Source organism: Camponotus floridanus, unplaced genomic scaffold (assembly GCF_003227725.1).
Source record: "Camponotus floridanus strain SB8 unplaced genomic scaffold, Cflo_v7.5 scaffold99, whole genome shotgun sequence".
Lineage (NCBI taxonomy): Eukaryota > Metazoa > Arthropoda > Insecta > Hymenoptera > Formicidae > Camponotus > Camponotus floridanus.
Genome location: NW_020229870.1, coordinates 561,147 through 578,785, shown reverse-complemented (window position 1 = coordinate 578,785; position 17,639 = coordinate 561,147). Strand labels below are relative to the sequence as shown.

General features: G+C 36.8%; 2 protein-coding genes across 6 annotated transcripts in view; one reads left to right on the top strand and one right to left on the bottom strand.

Annotated features, from left to right (window-relative positions):
- LOC105255038 (zinc finger protein ush) overlaps positions 1–12,246 on the top strand; it is a 142,023-nt gene extending 129,777 nt beyond the window's left edge. For 2 of the 4 annotated variants that reach the window (XM_025415143.1, XM_025415140.1), the window contains 8 exons: positions 6,406–6,659; positions 7,582–7,963; positions 8,195–8,687; positions 8,973–9,232; positions 9,309–9,702; positions 9,847–10,123; positions 10,396–10,629; positions 10,890–12,246. In XM_025415143.1, coding sequence (XP_025270928.1) covers positions 6,406–6,659; positions 7,582–7,963; positions 8,195–8,687; positions 8,973–9,232; positions 9,309–9,702; positions 9,847–10,123; positions 10,396–10,629; positions 10,890–11,330 — 2,735 coding nt within the window. In that variant the 3' untranslated portion in view covers positions 11,331–12,246. The remainder of the gene's footprint in view (positions 1–6,405; positions 6,660–7,581; positions 7,964–8,194; positions 8,688–8,972; positions 9,233–9,308; positions 9,703–9,846; positions 10,124–10,395; positions 10,630–10,889) is intronic. The other 2 variants (XM_025415142.1, XM_025415141.1) reach the window with 2 other exon arrangements.
- A 2,459-nt stretch (positions 12,247–14,705) lies between these two features.
- LOC105255021 (probable RNA polymerase II nuclear localization protein SLC7A6OS) lies at positions 14,706–16,921 on the bottom strand. 2 transcript variants are annotated; one of them, XM_011264058.3, is made up of 4 exons: positions 16,874–16,921; positions 16,271–16,546; positions 15,449–15,751; positions 14,706–15,158 (listed from the first exon to the last, which is right to left on the bottom strand). In XM_011264058.3, the coding sequence occupies exons 2-4, from the start codon at positions 16,427–16,429 to the stop codon at positions 14,733–14,735; spliced, it is 888 nt and encodes a 295-aa protein (XP_011262360.1). In that variant the 5' UTR covers positions 16,430–16,546; positions 16,874–16,921; the 3' UTR covers positions 14,706–14,732. The 2 variants fall into 2 exon arrangements, with proteins under 2 accessions (XP_011262360.1, XP_011262359.1); XM_011264057.2 differs by lacking the exon at positions 16,874–16,921 and having other exon boundaries at positions 16,271–16,576.
- Between the last annotated feature and the right edge of the window lie 718 nt (positions 16,922–17,639).

The following is a 17,639-nucleotide window of genomic DNA, read 5'->3' as shown; positions in this document are numbered from 1 at the left end:
CTGCCCAGGGCGCTCTTTCGACATCTCGCGAGCACAATCGCGCGGAAATAAATGAGCAACGTGTGCATGATAACGACACACAAATACAAATACTTTGATTCGCCCGATGATTTTATTTAGATAGCGCGCGATTGGAGGTAATTTTATTTACCTGACGTTTCGGCCATTTTTGGATTTCCCCGAATTTTTTATAATTCTTAATTCTTGAAAGCTTTTGGCATCTCTGAAATTTAAACGGTTGAATTTGAAATAAAAAGAATACAAAATAATTTAACATTTAAGATGCGAAAAATTAATCCCACGGACCTAAAATTTTAAAGAATTCAAGAAAGATTATATACGATGTGGAAAAAATTTATCGATAGTAATAGAACTGACTCTTGAGTGAAATCACATTCCTGAAGCGATCTGAGAGATGGAATTGGAATTGGTAAGGGGAAGGGGGAATCCTCGAATTTTAATCCTAGGCGAGTCTAATCGCTGCTCTGCGATCAGGTGGCAGGAGATTAGGCCGACCAGTTGATATAAAAGATCGATCGGAGAGGAAAACAGAATAAAAAAAATTCGGTCAAAAAAGAAGAGGGCGAGAAGAGCGGGAAGAACAGGGGAGAAAATGATGTTCATGATGGGCAAACAAATTAGTAAAGTAGAAAAGATAGTGTCGAAGGAAGAGGAAGGTTTTTCGATCAACAGACTGGTTTACGTTTTAGTATCGGATAATTTCGGATAAAGACAACATCTTTGTTGGATTCGATGCAGTCATATGATTAGCATGTTGATGACGTTTGGAAATTATATGAAAATTCTCGACATTAAACCGATTAAAAAACAATAGTTTGCTTACAGGAAAAAGAGTATCAATATTAATATAATTAATGTAAATGAAAAAAAAAGCAACTAAAAGAATTCTTTCTTGAAATTTAAAATTTTAATATGTGAATAATCTCCGTAGATCTTAATTGAATCGTTTTATCATAATTAATCAACCCATTTTATCTTAATTATAATCGTTTATATCTTAATTATTATTCAAGTTCCTTTAAATTTCATACGGGTCACAATTGAGACTGACATTTTTCAAAACGGCAATTATCCTTATATTCTAATCGCGTGCCAGGCGTAAAAAGAGAGAGGAAGGCTCTTTGATAGTTTTATTACTAAAGGTTAATAACAATTACCGACACACTATAGTCACTCATCGCGAATCGCAGCACTTATTACAGCTTTTCGCAACGAGAGCTAATCGTGATTAAGTGGTAACGGTCGAAAGTCGGGACGTCGGCGTTTTATCAACGCCGGATATCAGGCTTATCGTCGTCCTTTAAGATAATTACTATGATCGTTGTCCTTACGATGGAGGAGGTGGAGAAGGCGTAAACGCCAAGTACGAAGGCGGAGGTGGCGACGATGGAGGCTCGCTCCGCATGAATAATGCGCTCCACGACGTGATCCGAGCTTCCCAGAAGACCGTCGCTGGACTGGGATGTACCTCGAGCACCGATCCAAAGTATTGGACGACACAATAAAGCTGTTACGTATCTCGCTCTCGCGAAAGATTGCGAATCAGAGGCTCTCAATGTTCCGACATGTTTGAAAGCATATAAATCAGAGGGCTCTGAAATAATAGGGATCTCTCCCAGGCTAAACTGTAGAATATTGGAGCTCTGATGTTGCAAATTTTAGCACAAATTGAAAAAAGCAGAATTTGAGAAAAGATTTAAACTCTGATTAAATGCTGAAATTGAATGCTGTAACTTTTGAGATATTGAGTCATCAGAGTTTTAAAATATTAGAATTCTCAGCAATATTAATAAAATAGAGTAATATTAAAATATTTATAAAATAAATATAAAATAAAATAAATATTTATAAAATAAAATACTATACTTCTGAATAAAATTAACGCATATTTTTTTCATTTTTTTTTAAAGCTGATATTTAAATTTTAACGAAAAATTTTAAAGAAAAAATTATCCATTAATTTTGTCCAGGAGTATAAATATTTTTTCTAAATTATTGAGTTTGATGATTTTTTTAGTAATCTTAAAATAGTTTGAAGATATTAAAATTCGAAGCGTGCTAGAAATAGAATTATTAAATTACGATGTTAATATTCTCGAAATATCGATCGATATTTGATTTGTCGAATGAATATTCGTTGCAGAAAAATAATAATTATGAAACAATAAAACTCTCCTCCGAGATTTCTTCTGTTTGGCATTTAATTTGATGACGATCGATTGTCACTCGCGTAATTAAAGTGCTGGAAATCGAACGCGATTCTTGCGCGTTCGATCCGATGTTTCAAGGTCGACACGTCGATCTTCCCCTCGCAAGTCTGCCCAAGGAAGAAGCTTCGCGAGTTGAGCTCTCACTTAACGGCCGCGTTGTCACGATCGGGACCTCAGCGACATTAGCATATCTCCACGATGCAGCGTGTAAGGGGTGCGAACGGGGGGTGCGAGCGAAGAAGAGAGGAAGGAAGACAAAGCAAATGGACACGGAACCGTATATGCGCGATCTCATGGGTCGTGAAAAGGCGCGCACGATCCGTAACGCGAATCGGTAGGGACGGGGGCGGGGGGAGAAGAGCTCGGAAACGGGGAAAGGAGGGGCAGAAGACTCACTCTTGCTGCCTGTTACCTGTACGTCCTGTGTTTGCCTACCAGCGTCACGATCAGGACTCTATTTGCATAGCGCTGATGAAGCTGCTACCGTCTTGTCGCCCATAGTCTTTACTTTCTCGTTTCCTCTTTCCCGAGGAATTTGCGTGCGTTTTGGTCCAGTTTGAAGGATGTTGAGCACGTCGTGTCCTATCCTCGATCGGGTGTATCTGAAATTATAAATTATATATTAAATATTAATATATTTTTATAATTTTTAATTATAAATATTTTAATTTTAATTTTTAATATTTTAATATTTTAATTTTTCATTATAAATATTTGTTTAATTATAATTATATATTAAAAAAGGAAGATATATATCCTTTTAGGATGAAATTTTATCTTTGTATATTCAGTGATTTAAAAGGAAATTTTTTACGAGTAATGAAGTGTCTTTTTTGTTACATGATTGATGATTAGTCGGAAGACAGTGACGTTTTTAAAAGTTTCGGAAGTCTGGAAATTTATAAGACTTAAGGGAAAGAGAGAGCGAGAGAGAGAGAGAGAGAGAGAGAGAGAGACGTGTCAATGTCGACCGAAGGGATGAGAAAGAAAGGTATAAACGGTATAATAAATGCCCCGCATACCTACTTATTACTTTAACGAGCGGACGTTTTTTGCATCACGCGTACTCTCGGTCACGGAACGCGCGATGATTTACCGAGACATCACGTGCGTTCGCGCGACTCGTCAACAATATGTCTCACCTACGCATTTCTGATCGTTTATCGATCCTTGTCTCATTAAATTAACAGAGTATTCACCACGCTAGTTGTGTCCTTATATATATAATTTAATTTCGCCATCTTTTTGCAGCGATCGCAAAACACATTTATCTCAATCTTCAAAAAGATGTATGTAATCGTAACACAATGTTTCTTTTATCCATTAAAAAGCTGAACAGTTTAAATTTATAATTTATGAATTTATTATTTTAGAGCGATAAATATATAATTTCTTTGCAAGTGAAACTTCTTTAATTCTTTTTCCACAACACTGTGTTTAATAAAAGATAAAAGATTTAAAAAAAAAACAAAGAAACAGCGCATACACTCTCCTCAGATTAAATATTTATTTTAAAAATGTAAAATTTTAAAAATTGAAAATTTCGAAAGATCCCAAGAGTTTCTAGTTTAAAAAAAATATGAATATGAAAAATATCACAGGGATCCAAGAAGGAAGGAACTTAATTACGAACTTATCGTCGCGTGATACATCAATTGTATCGGGACGCCGGTAAATCGAGCGGAATTTGAGGCTCATTAGCGGAATGGAGTATCGGAAGAAGGGTCGTATCGTAGGGTGAAAGGAGGAGGAAGACGGGGATCGAAAGTACGAGTTTCCGGCTCCGTTCTTCAGTGCGACGCCGAGTCGCTGCGATTGCTCGGTTCTTGCATAAAGCGGGGCCGAAGGTGTACACGGACGCGGCGGTATCGGTTCCAAGAAAGGCTTATCAGGCCGCGGATATGTTAATGGAGGCCGTGTTGTGCCTCCCCCGCTCTCTCCTCCACCGTCGCCTTTTCGAGATATATTGCACCCCAACCGTCGCGCGATGGAGGAGGTGGTTGGTCGGCCGCCGTAAGCTGGTGGTTGCTGTAGATGCAGCCCTCCCGCGATCGGCAACGTGTATATTTTGTATGCGCGTTTAAAAACGCTCCCAGTTTACGAGGGAAAAATCTGAAGAGCGAAAATTAATTGAAGAAGAATTGTAACGATATGGTTCCTAATTGAAAAATCGTTAAAATATATTTTCGTCATTGATTTCTGAGATTTTCTCTCTGAAATTCTGAAAATTTTATTTTTAAATTGTAGGTATATACGTAATAATTCGTCTCTAATTTTGAAATTAAAGATTTTTCTTCCAAATACTCTCTGTAAAATTTTTGGTTTTTCGAAATTGAACATACTTGAAACTGTGAGCATTTAAATCTCTTAGCACTTGCTTGTATCTTTCAATACGAAACAAATTCTTTAGACCTTGAAATATTCTGGCTACTTTGAGCCTCGAATCCTCGGGCCATTGTGTTCTCGGATTATCGAGCTCACGGATCCTCAGATCTCCGGGCCGATCGCGAGCCAATCCATGCTCGGAGATCATCTCGAAAATAATCTCTCGTTCGATAATAGAACCCCGGGGAAAGAAACTAACCGTGAGATAAGGGAGGTTTATCTACAACCTTTATCATACATACACCTCCCTCTTTCTCTCTTATTCTCTCTTCGTGAGATAGAGAGATCTATCCACGGCCTCCACCTCTTCTCCAATCGTACATCTGAGATCACGAAGAAGAAGCAGACGAGGGTCGCGGATGAACTTGCAGACGTCGTCGTCGCTAGCGAACGTATGCATGGCTGCGCAATTAAGGCTCGCGATCAGTCCCGTCTTGAGAGGGAGAAAGAGAAAGAGAGAGAGAAAGAGAGACGGAAATAAACCGGAGGGAAAAAGGGAGGCTGTGTGCGCTGCCACGCCACGCCACGCCACAACCGATCCATCGATGACCGCTTATTTACAGAGAAGCCAGAGAGAGGAAGGAACACGACCTGGAGTGTAGATGCGAGCGTTGGATAGCCCAGCGAGCTCGTTGCAACCCTTTGCCCAATCTACCCAGGCAGATCTTCCTTCGAGTCCTCCCTCGCGCCTCCCTTCCTCCCTCCTCCTCTCCTCTGTCGCTCTTCCTCGCCCGAGGAGGCAATTAAAGCATCCGGGTAATTCTCAATCTCTCGCGTCGACGAGGCAAATGGATCGTCAGATCTCTCCTAGAGGTCCTTGATGATCTATCGAGAAAAAGATGTCTTAAGAATTGCACAGAAAATTCTATTGACAATCGATCCTTTTCAAGAACTGCAGTCGCGATTTACAAGATATCTCTAAAATGCTTGATTAAAATTTTACTTACGCGTTTTCTACTAATCGTATGAAAAAATATGCATGAACGATAAACGATTGCATTTTTATAGTTTACTATTTTTTAAAACATTTTATTATTTAATAATTAAAATGTACAACACATTTTTGTCCCTATTTTATTTATTTGAGGATATAATCTTTTTCTAATTAATGTTTCTATTTAATTTCTTTCCATAGATATTTTTTCTTTTATAAACTTTTTTTCAATTGATTAAATATTAATTTTCTCAAACATCTTCCTTAATTTTTTGTTAATTTTTTGCAACTCTTGTTACCCTTTCACAATTCTTTTGTAAACTATTTCTTCATCAATGTAACCCCCTGATTTCCTCAACAACGGCAGAACCCTCAGTATTGAAAGATTAAACCTCGTATCGATGCATCATTCTAATGTATTCGCTGCGAGCAGCCCTTAGACACCAAACTACTCAGAGAGAGCTTACGCGTAAGCAAGTTGAGCGCAACCCCGAAGTAGGGGATGAAAGCATGCGAAGGGTGCAATTGATGGTTGTGCCGAATGGAAGAATAGAGAGATGAAGGGAAGAGAACGTAGAATACTCAAAGGACTGTTGAAGCAAGAATCCATTAGGGATAGTCCAAGATTTAACCATTTTAATTTTTTATTTATTTTATAATAATTTTATATTATAATTTATTATATTATTAGCTTCTGTTTATTATTTTCTCTCTCCCCCTCTCTTTCTCAAAATTAATATCGAAACAGTCTTACTTAAAGGAATGAAAAGCCTCTAAAGAATACCTTGCCATATCTTTGTTATTTTATTTTATAGAAGATTTCCGTTGATAAATACCTCTTATGTTTAATTTCAGGGGAGGATGAGGAATGGAGTGACTCGGAGAAGACCCCGTCGGTGAGCAGTGGTGTGGACGGTGGCGGATCCGCGGTGTCGAGTCCGATTGCACCGCCGGTGGTTGAGGAGGACTCGAGTTTACCACCTCCTCCGAGACTCAACCCCGCGTCGTCCTCAACCAGTTCCTCCACTAGCGAGGACATCAGACTGCGCTTGAGCGTCCTTTCGGAGGATACTAGAAAGCATCTGGTCAGTCTTACTGAAGACATCGAGGTGATCAATTTTATTATGTTTATCTTGATTTAATAAGAAAATTAAATATCTTATATTAAAATCATTATCTAATTAAATATCTATAATATTTTACGAAACAATCATGTGGTCTAAAAATTTGAAGAAAAAACATATACATTTATATATAATTATTAAAAATCTAGGAATTATTTTTGCAAATAAATTCCAATAATTTTGATAAGATCCCGAAATTTAAAAAACAGTCTCAATTTAACAAATATTTCATTAAAATTAACACATATACATAAATGGTCCAAATGATAAATCAATAATAATAATAAGGTAGGCTTATATAAAACCAAGAAAAGCGCAGGTGGCATGACAAATAATTCTATAATTTTTTAAACAATTCTAAAAATACACTTTTTTCGGATGGATTTCGGTGAGGTGTTTGAGCGTGAGTTTGGTGGCCAACGATTTTGTGAGCAATCACTAACAGTATTGTTTTTTTAAAAAACTGAGTATCATATATTGCGAAGGATAGGGCGGTGATAGATATCGTGCGATTTTTAGAAGCAATAGGCAACGCATTGTGCCAGGTAATTTTGCGGATTATTCTGTTTTATTTTAAATCTTAATGATATCTTCCCTGACTCGATATAGTTGTTTACTTTTACAATTTTATCTTTCAACTGTACAGTATTTCATATTTTTCATCTATTTATTTTTGTATTTCTTTTATATGTTTTATTAAATTATTATGTCACACTGAGGAAGGTCCGAATGGGATCGAAGCGTTTGTATTTTTAGAATTTTTTTTTAAATTATAGAATTATTTGTCACGCAATACCACCTGCGCTTTTCTTGGCCTTAAATAAGCCTACCTTATTATTATTGAGTCTCAATTTAATTTTTAAACTTAATTTTTAATTATTAAAAAAAATAAATATCTTATGCACAGGTTCCCAGGGGTATACGAGACCGCCATGCGCCGTCCAGAAGCGTGCGGACACGAGAATCGAGTCCCAAGGACGTCGATGAGGATCAACAGGCTGTTAAGGAGGACGAATGCCAGCCGAGATCGTCGTCCTCATCGTCATCGTCCACTGCCATCAGAAGACGAGATTCTGTCTGTCGCAGGGACTCGGAAGACTCCGTCACCGCGGTGGTCACTGAGGCCAAGAGGATGAGACTCGAGGACGAAGCACCAAGACTGAGACTCAATGCTAGTCTGGCGACGGATCCCGCATTGCGACCCGCCGCTGTCGCCGCGCTTACTGTGAAACCGGAGAACACGTCGCCACCGAACCAGACACCGCCACTTCCAGCAGGGCTTCAAAACGGTAATTATAGTTCACATCTAGATTTCGGATCGATGATCATTTTCTACGGCATTTTAATTCAGGGATAAAACAGGAAAATTTTCGAAACTTGAAGCTTTAAATGTTGAATATTTGAAATTTTCAATTTTTCAACAATTAAAAAATACATATATTTGAGAAACATAAACCTGCCTTTTAGAATCTGAGACGATGAGGATAAAAAATAAAATCTTGTGATGAAATTAATTTCAGCAATCGCATCGGGTCGGCTGTTCGTCCTGCCAACCGATGGCAAGGAGACGATTACGGTGGAGCCGGCGAGGCCGCCGCCAACCGCTCTGGTCTGTCCGCCGTGCGGTATCCGATTCAGCTCGGCGAGCACCCTAGAGGCCCACCGCACCTATTACTGCGCCCATCGACCGCGTGCAGAGGAAGATGTGACGAATGACGAGGATGACGACGGCAAATCCGGCGGCAAGTTCGAGGTGCGAAAGGCGTACGCTTGTCCGCACTGCTCGTATAGCGCCGACAAAAAAGTGTCCCTGAATCGCCATATGCGGATGCACGCAGCTTCGCCGGCGCCCCCGACGATATCACCGGCAGCGACGACGGTGTCGACGAATCCGAACTCCTCGGCGAACAGCCCCGCTGCTCAAACCACCGCATCTAACGGTTCTTTGAACGAGGAAGCTGAAAGATACTGCAGGAATTGTGACATTAGGTTCAGTTCCTTAAAGACATACAGGTAAATAAAATAAAAGTAATTTAAAAAAAGTAATTTAAAAAGTTCTAATTAAGAAAACTCATAGAAGTCTATTAAAGAAAATAATCTGTAATAATATTAAAAATATAATAATAAAAAAATTAAATAATATTAAAAAATATTAAAAATATAATATTAGAAAATTAAATAATTTTAAAAAATATTAAAAATATAATATTAAAATAATATATTATATATACTATATATGTAAAATTCGATACACAGAAATATAGGTTTTTAAAAAAATTATAATTCAATTTATTACAGGGCGCATAAGACACATTATTGCAGTACCAGGCACGTGGTGAAGGACACATTACCGTCGTCGACAGCAACGCAAGCATCTACAGTGAAAGCATCGCCGCCGACTAGTTCAAGTCCTGGTGACTCGCCGCCTCCACAGCCATGTCTGGCGTTACCCACTAATCCCATCCTTATCGTACCATATTCGTTGTTTCGCGGCGCGAGCGTCCTTGCCGCGCCGGCACTTCCAGCCCCTGACACTGCGTGCTTCCTTCTGCCAAACGGTTTGTATACGTTTTAAATAATTATAAAGAATAATTTAAAAAATGTAACGTCGATTTAACATTGTTTCATTTTTAGGTTCTCTTCAACCAATGACGAGAGGTCTCGCTTCCACGACCCAAAACGTGGAGCCGCCTGTTCTAAGAGCGGCGAACAAACCCTCGACGCCAGCATCAGTGGTCGTGGCAACATCCACGTCTCCATCTGCTTCAGCGCCTCTCGATTTAAGCGTACGCAGATCGCCAGTGCATCAGGACGAGAAGGAGAACAGAATATCGCCAACGCCATCATCTCTGCCACCACCTCCGAGTAGCCCCAGATCCAGGGGCAGCGGTAGTCCTAGAACGAGATCCATCGGTCCGGCACAGACGGTCACCGTCGCGCCACCCCCGCCCACGGAACTCGCGCTGAGACTCGCCGAGCTGCCACCACCCCCCGTTCCCGGGGTGCTTGTCAAACAGGGTGTCTCCAGGTGAGTTTGGGTCTCTCAAGAAATTTAATTAGACTTTTGGAATTCTAAATGTTTGAATTTTTAATTTTCAAATTATATATAGAAAGAGATCATAAGCTTAGAAAATTTTCAATTTTTGAAAACTTTGAGATTATTTCCTTCAAGTTTTGATCTTTATAGGTGCAAGGAATGCAATATCGTGTTCTGTAGACACGAAAACTTTGTCGCTCATAAGAAGCATTATTGCCAGGCAAGGGAAACGACGGTGAGCAACAGTCCGCCACCCCCTGGCACGCCCCCGCCACCCATCTGCGTCCAGCTCATCTGCGCCGCGTGTGGCATCAAATTCGCTTCCATGGATAATCTGGTTGCTCACCAGGCGTATTATTGTCCTAAGAGACCCGAACCACAAGAGCAGCATACACGGTGTTCTAAATGCAAGGTAAAATCCAAATAGTACAAAAGAATTCCAGAAATATTTAGGAGGCATAAAGAATATCTAAAAAATTTGTTAAATGTCTAAAAGTATAAAGAAAATCTAAAATTAAAATTTAGAGTGTTTTTAGATATATTTAATATTCCAGAAATTTAGGATTCCTTTTAAATACTTCGACTTTTTAACGCATTTGAAATTCCTACTTTATCTTTATTGAGGTGATTCTCTTTCTTTTATCGATTTTTCGAGATATTAGACGAAATGCATACTTGTTGCAGGCGATAATAGAACCCGGTAGCAATCATACCTGCGCCAGTGGAACGACTGGTGGTTGGCGATGTCCGGTTTGCGGTGCCGTCAGCCCAACAGCCGGTGCTGCCCAGCGTCACATGGATGCCCACCAAGGTGTCAAGGCCTTTCGGTGCACGATCTGCCGTTATAAAGGCAACACTCTACGTGGTATGAGGACCCATATCAGGATGCACTTTGAAAAACGCGGCACCGATCTACAGGTAGGTCTGTTCTTTCTCTTTGTTCTTCTTTTTGAATTCTATTAAATTAAAACACATATTTGTATTTTTATATTAATAATATAATAAATAATTTTTATATTAATAATATAATAAATCTTTGGATAAATATCTTAAAATATTTGACGAACTAAACCTGACATCAAATATATTGTTTATTTTTATATAAAATAACTTTGTTTTTAAATAAATGTATATTTGATAGAATTTTAATAAAATATGAACTATATTTATTACTTTAGGAGGAAAATTATATAACGTGCGTACTGGATGATGAGGCGACGCTTTCGACACCGGAACCTGCGCCTGCTACGACACCGGAGGAGATTCCCGCAGAGATTCAGGTGAATGGCAAGACGGAGATACAGAAGAGCCCGCAACCACCGGCGCCACCGCCGCCTCAACCTCCACTGGTACCGGCAATCACTAATAAGGTGAAGCAGGAACGCGAGGACACGCCACCGCCGGAAGAGAGTTTGAATTCCAGCAAAAGCGGTCCTCGCTACTGTGACTCCTGCGACATCAGCTTCAACTTTTATCACACCTTTCTCGCTCATAAGAGATTTTACTGCTCGAGTCATGCCGGAGAGGCGAGTAACAATAATAATAACAACAATAACAATAATGCCAGCGGTCATCCGACACCCCCGCCAACTGGCAGGACCGAGGCATCGGTGCTGTAAAATTCCGTGAAGTTTCATAATCAAGTGCGACGAGATTACTTCTCTGCCGTTCGTTTTTATTTCATGGAAAAAAAAGATAATATGTACTTTAAAATATTTGCCATGAAACATTGATTCTCTCGAGAAATACGAATAAATTTTTCTCGAAGGAATCAATTTTGTTAGGTAAATAATAAAGTATGTTATATCCTAAAAACTAATGGTCACATTAATCGTAAGAGAGTTTACATCAGTGAACGTCGCATTTTCAGGAAATAAAATATGAGAGTTGCGATATCTGATTAAACAGGGACTGTTAATTGTTGCCAGTTTATACATAATATAATGAAAGACTTCTTAATTGACTGCTATGTTGTGTGATTTTTGTTGATCCAGGGAATTGTTCGTACTTATTATAAGTCGAAGGTATCTATATGTACATATATATGCGTATGCGCGATGTGGATAGTGAACTCGCAAGAATAGGTGTGCAACCAGAGCCGTACTTAGATAATTATATATAAATTAATATATAATCTACATATGTATACGCGGTAATGAAATAAACTTTAACGATGCAATTGTATAAAAAAAGCTTTAATTCTCGTATAAGTAACTAATATTTAATATTACTTTCTAATCGCTCCAAAATATACAGGGTGTCCGATTTTAAAGGATCCACTCAAATATCTCAGAAACATTGCTTAATGAAAAAATACTTCATTATAGTGTTTTGAAAAGCTACGAGAATATGTAATAAAAAATAGGGGATTCTATTTAAAAAATTCAAAGACCTTCCCCTGATCTTGAGAACACCACCCAGAGTTGTCAAATCAATGGTACCATCTTATGTCCCTCTTCAAGCCACACAACTTATGTGTGAAATATTTTTCGATTTAAACGGTGTTTCTGAGATATTTGAGTGGATCCTTTAAAATGGGACACCTTGTATAAAATAATATATATACAATAACATATATATTTTATTATTCATTTTTTTTTTATTCATTCTTTTTTCTTATTCGCGTTCTTTTTCCATTTATTGCTCGTTCGAGAATTTATTTAAGAGGTTTATGAATTATTGTACAAATAAATAGATAAAGAAAGAGAAATCCATATAAATACAAATTAAATGATATTTAAAAATGAAAAATATATCATGTTAATGACATGTATACGGCTCTGCTTGCAAGTGATCATTTCAATGCTCGTCACATTGATTCAGTGAAAAAATTTTAAAGATATCGAAAAGAATCGACGAGACGAATTTGTGTCTTGTATGTACATATATACATATATATGTAAAAAGAAATTGAAGGAAATTGGCGAATAGAAAGAAATGAGCGAGAAAACGCGACCGGGCTCGACGCCAACAATAATTGATCGGTCCGGGCGAAGGTGTGCAATCTCATGACTCTCCAATAATCTCGTAGAATTAATAATCGACATTATATATCTTAAGAACGAATACGATGAGTGTAAAATGTTGTACAGTAGGCAAGTAGAATATTATGGAGCTGTAGTAAGCGATTCTGATACGAATGATACCATTCTCAGCTTGTGAATCTGCTAAGTTACATTGCGCAATTATGACGCACAACATATTTTATATATATTTCAAAATATATTTTATATATATATAAAATAGTTGTTACGTCTACGTTTACGAATAACAATAATGCGAATGCGTCGGTAAATATCCATGGGAAGACATTTAAAATGCATCATGAATCCATAGTAAAAATTTATTCTTGATGACTTTAAAGTTTCTTCGATAAAAATTTGTTTGACTATTATTTGTTCATCACGATTTTTGATATTTTAATGTCAAAAATTTTTAATACTTCGATTACAAGAAAAAATCTAACAAAATTACAAGTATAAGATTCAGTTAGTTGTAAACTGTTCATTTTTAAAACATGATTTTAAAAATATTGTAAAATATTGTTTTTAATAAATAACATCGTCAAGACAAGATTGACGAAAAAAAATATTTAGAGAAATCTTATCAATAGACCTTGTATATATATTGCAGTGAATGCAGACAGAAAAGAGAGATGACGATCTCAAAATAACATTTCCTCTGTTATTTGAATTTCTATCGACGCACTCGATGGACTCGATCAAAAGCATCGTACATACGTGTTCGCAAAATATCCCTCGTTGTAGGGCGCGTGAATGTAAAATAAATTAGAATTAAGGCCAGTGTTACATGTATACGCAATGTACTACTCATATCATATGACGAACTCGTTAATAATTCAAAAGATGTCGACCTATCTTTTAGCAGCGATTGCCTGCGCAGCGAATTTCATGGCGAGAGATTTAAATATCGCGACGAATGTTTTGCAAAGATAAGTAATCTCATCACATCGTCCGGAAATTTACCTTTTCTTCCATATTGCAGAATCATTAGTCGATACACCGAAATAACTTTTCTCTTCGAGCCATGAAATGTCTTGTCGAATGTTATGTTGTTAATTGCCCGGATCTTTATACTGCCCGAATTGATTTCGCGGATGACGAAATCGCGGATGTGTATGGAAAAATTTGTAAATCCCCATCTGGTACTTCCAATAACTTGTTATAATATGCTATAAATCTGGTGTATATCACATTACATGCCATATCCACGATGACAAAACAGCTCTTTCTTCAATAATACATGTATATCCTGTAACATCCCTTTGGGACTGATCACCATTTTCCCTCTCTTGAACAAATGCAAATATTTTCGCATCAGTTTTCTTTTTTTTAAAACTTTAATAATTATCTCTAATAATCTAAACATTTTTTTTAGAATCGCAAAATATTGAGATTTAATAGAATTAAGTTCAATTACGTATATATTAATATACATGCTGTTATAAGCTTGTGTGATCATTTCTTTATTTTTAAGCTTAATTCTTTTTTGTGATTTTTATTTTAATAAACGAACTTTATATGAAATATAAATCTATATCGCGATAAAAGAAAATCTATAGTAAATATATAACAAAATATATAACATATAAATAAAACTTACATTATTTAAACTTATTTTTTGTTAGGAAAAAAGTTGAGACCAAAGAATTATGCTGAAGAAATACTTATTGTACTTAAAATTTAACAAGATTCGTAGAACTTATAAAGTTATACAAAAATTAAATTTTAATCTATTTCTTAATCATACATAGTATACATAGGATTTCTAACTGACAACTGCTTTAAATCTTTCAGCAAATTTACAAAGCTTCATATTTTTATAATTAACTTATTGAGGATATTAAGTTTAATTGTGATGCATATTAGCTGAAAACAATTTCTTGCAGGATGATAGTTGCATATATAATTTCTATAACTGCCAATCGAATAAGAGATTATTTTAATATGTATGTGTGTGTGTGTGTGTGTGTGTACTTTGTAACTAACATTTTAGGATTTTTATACTATATCCATCGATTCGTTTTCTTCACTTGAATAATTTGATGACCTTCCTTCGTCATCTGATGAATTGCTACTAGAGCTATTATTCAAATTAGCAGCCTGTATCATTCTTCTATAGTTAGCATAACTGCATCCGTATATTTTTATATCTTCTTCTTCATTCGGATCAACATGTAAATAGTCATCATTATTGGAATAATCAGAATCATAATCTTCATCTCCGGAACGATCATAATCAGTATCAGGATAATCATTTAACCAATGGGATTCTGCATTTGAATCATCCGTAGATTCAGCACTTTCATCATCGTAATCGAAATCTGGATATTCTGGCTCTTGAACCAATATTTCATTATTTTCAAGCCACACATCATCATTAGTTGTTGGCCCACAATATAAATCAAATACAAACTCTTCAATATCCTAAAAGTGTTATATATATTTTATTTTGTTGTATCTTATATAGATAAAGCTTATTTTACTCAAACATTTGTTATATTTCTAGAAATTATTATATATATATATATATATACACATGTTTTTTTTTATTCTTACATCTAAAGAATTATATTCCTTCTTGTTTAGTTTCTTATTTATTTCTTATTATGTTAAGCTTTATTTCGTTGCAATATAAAGTTAATATTTTAATCTTTATTGAAAAATATACAGATTGCATAAATATCAATATATTTTTGCAAAAATTTTTGACTTACCTCTGTTTCTTTTGCATTCTGTGTTGCTGTTATAGTGGAAACACTCCAGGAATCCTCCACATCTATAAGCGTCAGCCATTTCTCTTCTAACTTTTCCTCAGTTTTTAATGTATCTTGAGAACGCTGGCAATTAACAACTTTATATCTTTCTCCCAAGGGCTCCATTCCTATCCATTTCTTGTTTGATATATTTGCATGATGATTGCCGTCTGTTTGCCCGCATGTTCGCTTGGTGCCAACTTTGGCTATTTCTGTGTTTATCTTGGGCATAACTTTGGCGACATGCTGCGCGACATCCTCTGTCTATCATTAGACATTTTGCAAAATCTTGTTTTATTTTTTTATGAATCAATAACAATAGTTATCAAGTTTTTAATAACATATTTTGAATATTAATAGCATTAGTAAAAATTAGCGATCCATAAGCAATCTATTTCATCAATTTTTTTTATTACACTATTTGAAATAATAATAGCTACTTTAAAAACATATTTCTAAGAAGACATCTCAGTTTTAAGAATTCAAGAATTGCAAAATACAAAGAGATCTCAACTTCTGTATTCTTTATAAAACCTTTTTATATGTTAGTATAGTTTTTCACTTTTTATTCTAAATATGAAATTAAAATTCTGAAATGTTTTTACACTTGCAATTGATTATAAATAAACTGAAAATGAGTTTCACCATGACTTATACAGCACGTGATCGGATAATCTTTGTGCAGAATAACAAATTGCACATACATTAAATTTTTAAAACTAGATAATTAAACTAAATACATTAAATTTATTAAAACTAGATAATTAAAAAAAAATAGATTACCGGATCTGTGAGAGTCGTGGCGAACTGGACGACCGTTTGGATGGCGGGCTCGTTTTCGTCCAGAAGAGGCGACCCGGTTCTCGCACGTTTGCATGCTATCACCAGTTTATCAAGGGGGGTGTCGGTGTTCTTGCGTTTCACGCGCAAAACTGCAGTCATTTTTTTCTTTCCTTGACCTTTTATTACACTATTCGCCAATCGCGAATTACTCTAACAACGTTGTAATAAAGCAGCAGGATATATAAACTTAGTCCTTCTCGTCTTCCTTCGATGTATCTGAAACCAGAAGTGCTTGAATCACCTAAATGTAAAGTCACTAGTTAGGTTAGGTTAGGTTAGATCGAAAAAATTTATCGTTTAACAATTGGCAGCCCTACGAGAGCAGCCCTAGGCTGTGCAGCACTGCGCGTATATAAAATAAATTTGAAATCGCTTCTAGCCTAACCATCTTCACGCGATCGACTTTATTTGAATTGCACGGCGTTGCATCGAATTATGATGCGGCGCCGATTTGTTCGAACGTAATTCGGGACATCGCGATGCTGTATAAGCGTCGAATGAGCACGAATTGTCACGCAAATATGATAAATCACATCTACTCACCGTTCACCGACTGTTCCACAGGCCGCTCCACTCGCTCGCCTCGGGACGTCCCATTCCGATCTTGATGCACACAAACTCACACGAAATCATCAACGCGAACGCACGACACTTTATTCGGCACTCCCGATATTCGCTCGCATCCGATAATCATCATCAAGGGCGCGAATAACGCGACGCAACTTCGCTCCATCTTCGCGATGACGCCATCACTGAATATCGTCAAAAATCGCTGTCGCGCGTTTCCATCGACACACTATAAAAGTCGTGCGATTATCCTTGGACACTTTCGACGCTCGTTCACTCGCGATATTCGTTTAAAAACGGTTAAAAGACGCGAAAAATGCGGACGTACGACGATCCGTGTAACTGCGTATGACTCCGATTCACGCGCCAACATGGCGGCCGTATGACGCGTTTGACGTAGCAGTGACGTAGCAGTGACGTCGCAGTCACGCGCCAACATGGCGGCCGAACCAGTGCGCATTCGTTTCTGCGCGCAACTTTGATTTCTGAATATTGTCTACGGCTTTAATTAATAGCACATAATGATAAATATATAAAGATGGAATCAATTAATCATATTGGTCATATATGTAGACTTGCCTGAAGAAAGAGAGAAAAAATTGAGAGATATTTTTAATTTTTTTTTTTTTTAGTAAAAAATGGAAATGTTTATTCATAGGCTTGTTCTTCTTTTCCTCTTTTATGCAATTTCGATTCAATATATAACGTAGAAAATTCATAGTATATTGCATTTATTTTTATA

What these genes read in the sequence shown, in the direction of transcription:
- LOC105255021 (XM_011264058.3), bottom strand. Translation starts at nt 16,429, where the DNA reads ATGACTGCAGTTTTGCGCGTGAAACGCAAGAACACCGACACCCCCCTT. An exon ending in CCACGACTCTCACAGATCCG is followed by an intron (nt 15,752 to 16,270) that starts GTAATCTATTTT and finishes GTCTAATGATAG; the next exon opens with ACAGAGGATGTCGCGCAGCA. An exon ending in AGAATGCAAAAGAAACAGAG is followed by an intron (nt 15,159 to 15,448) that starts GTAAGTCAAAAA and finishes TAACACTTTTAG; the next exon opens with GATATTGAAGAGTTTGTATT.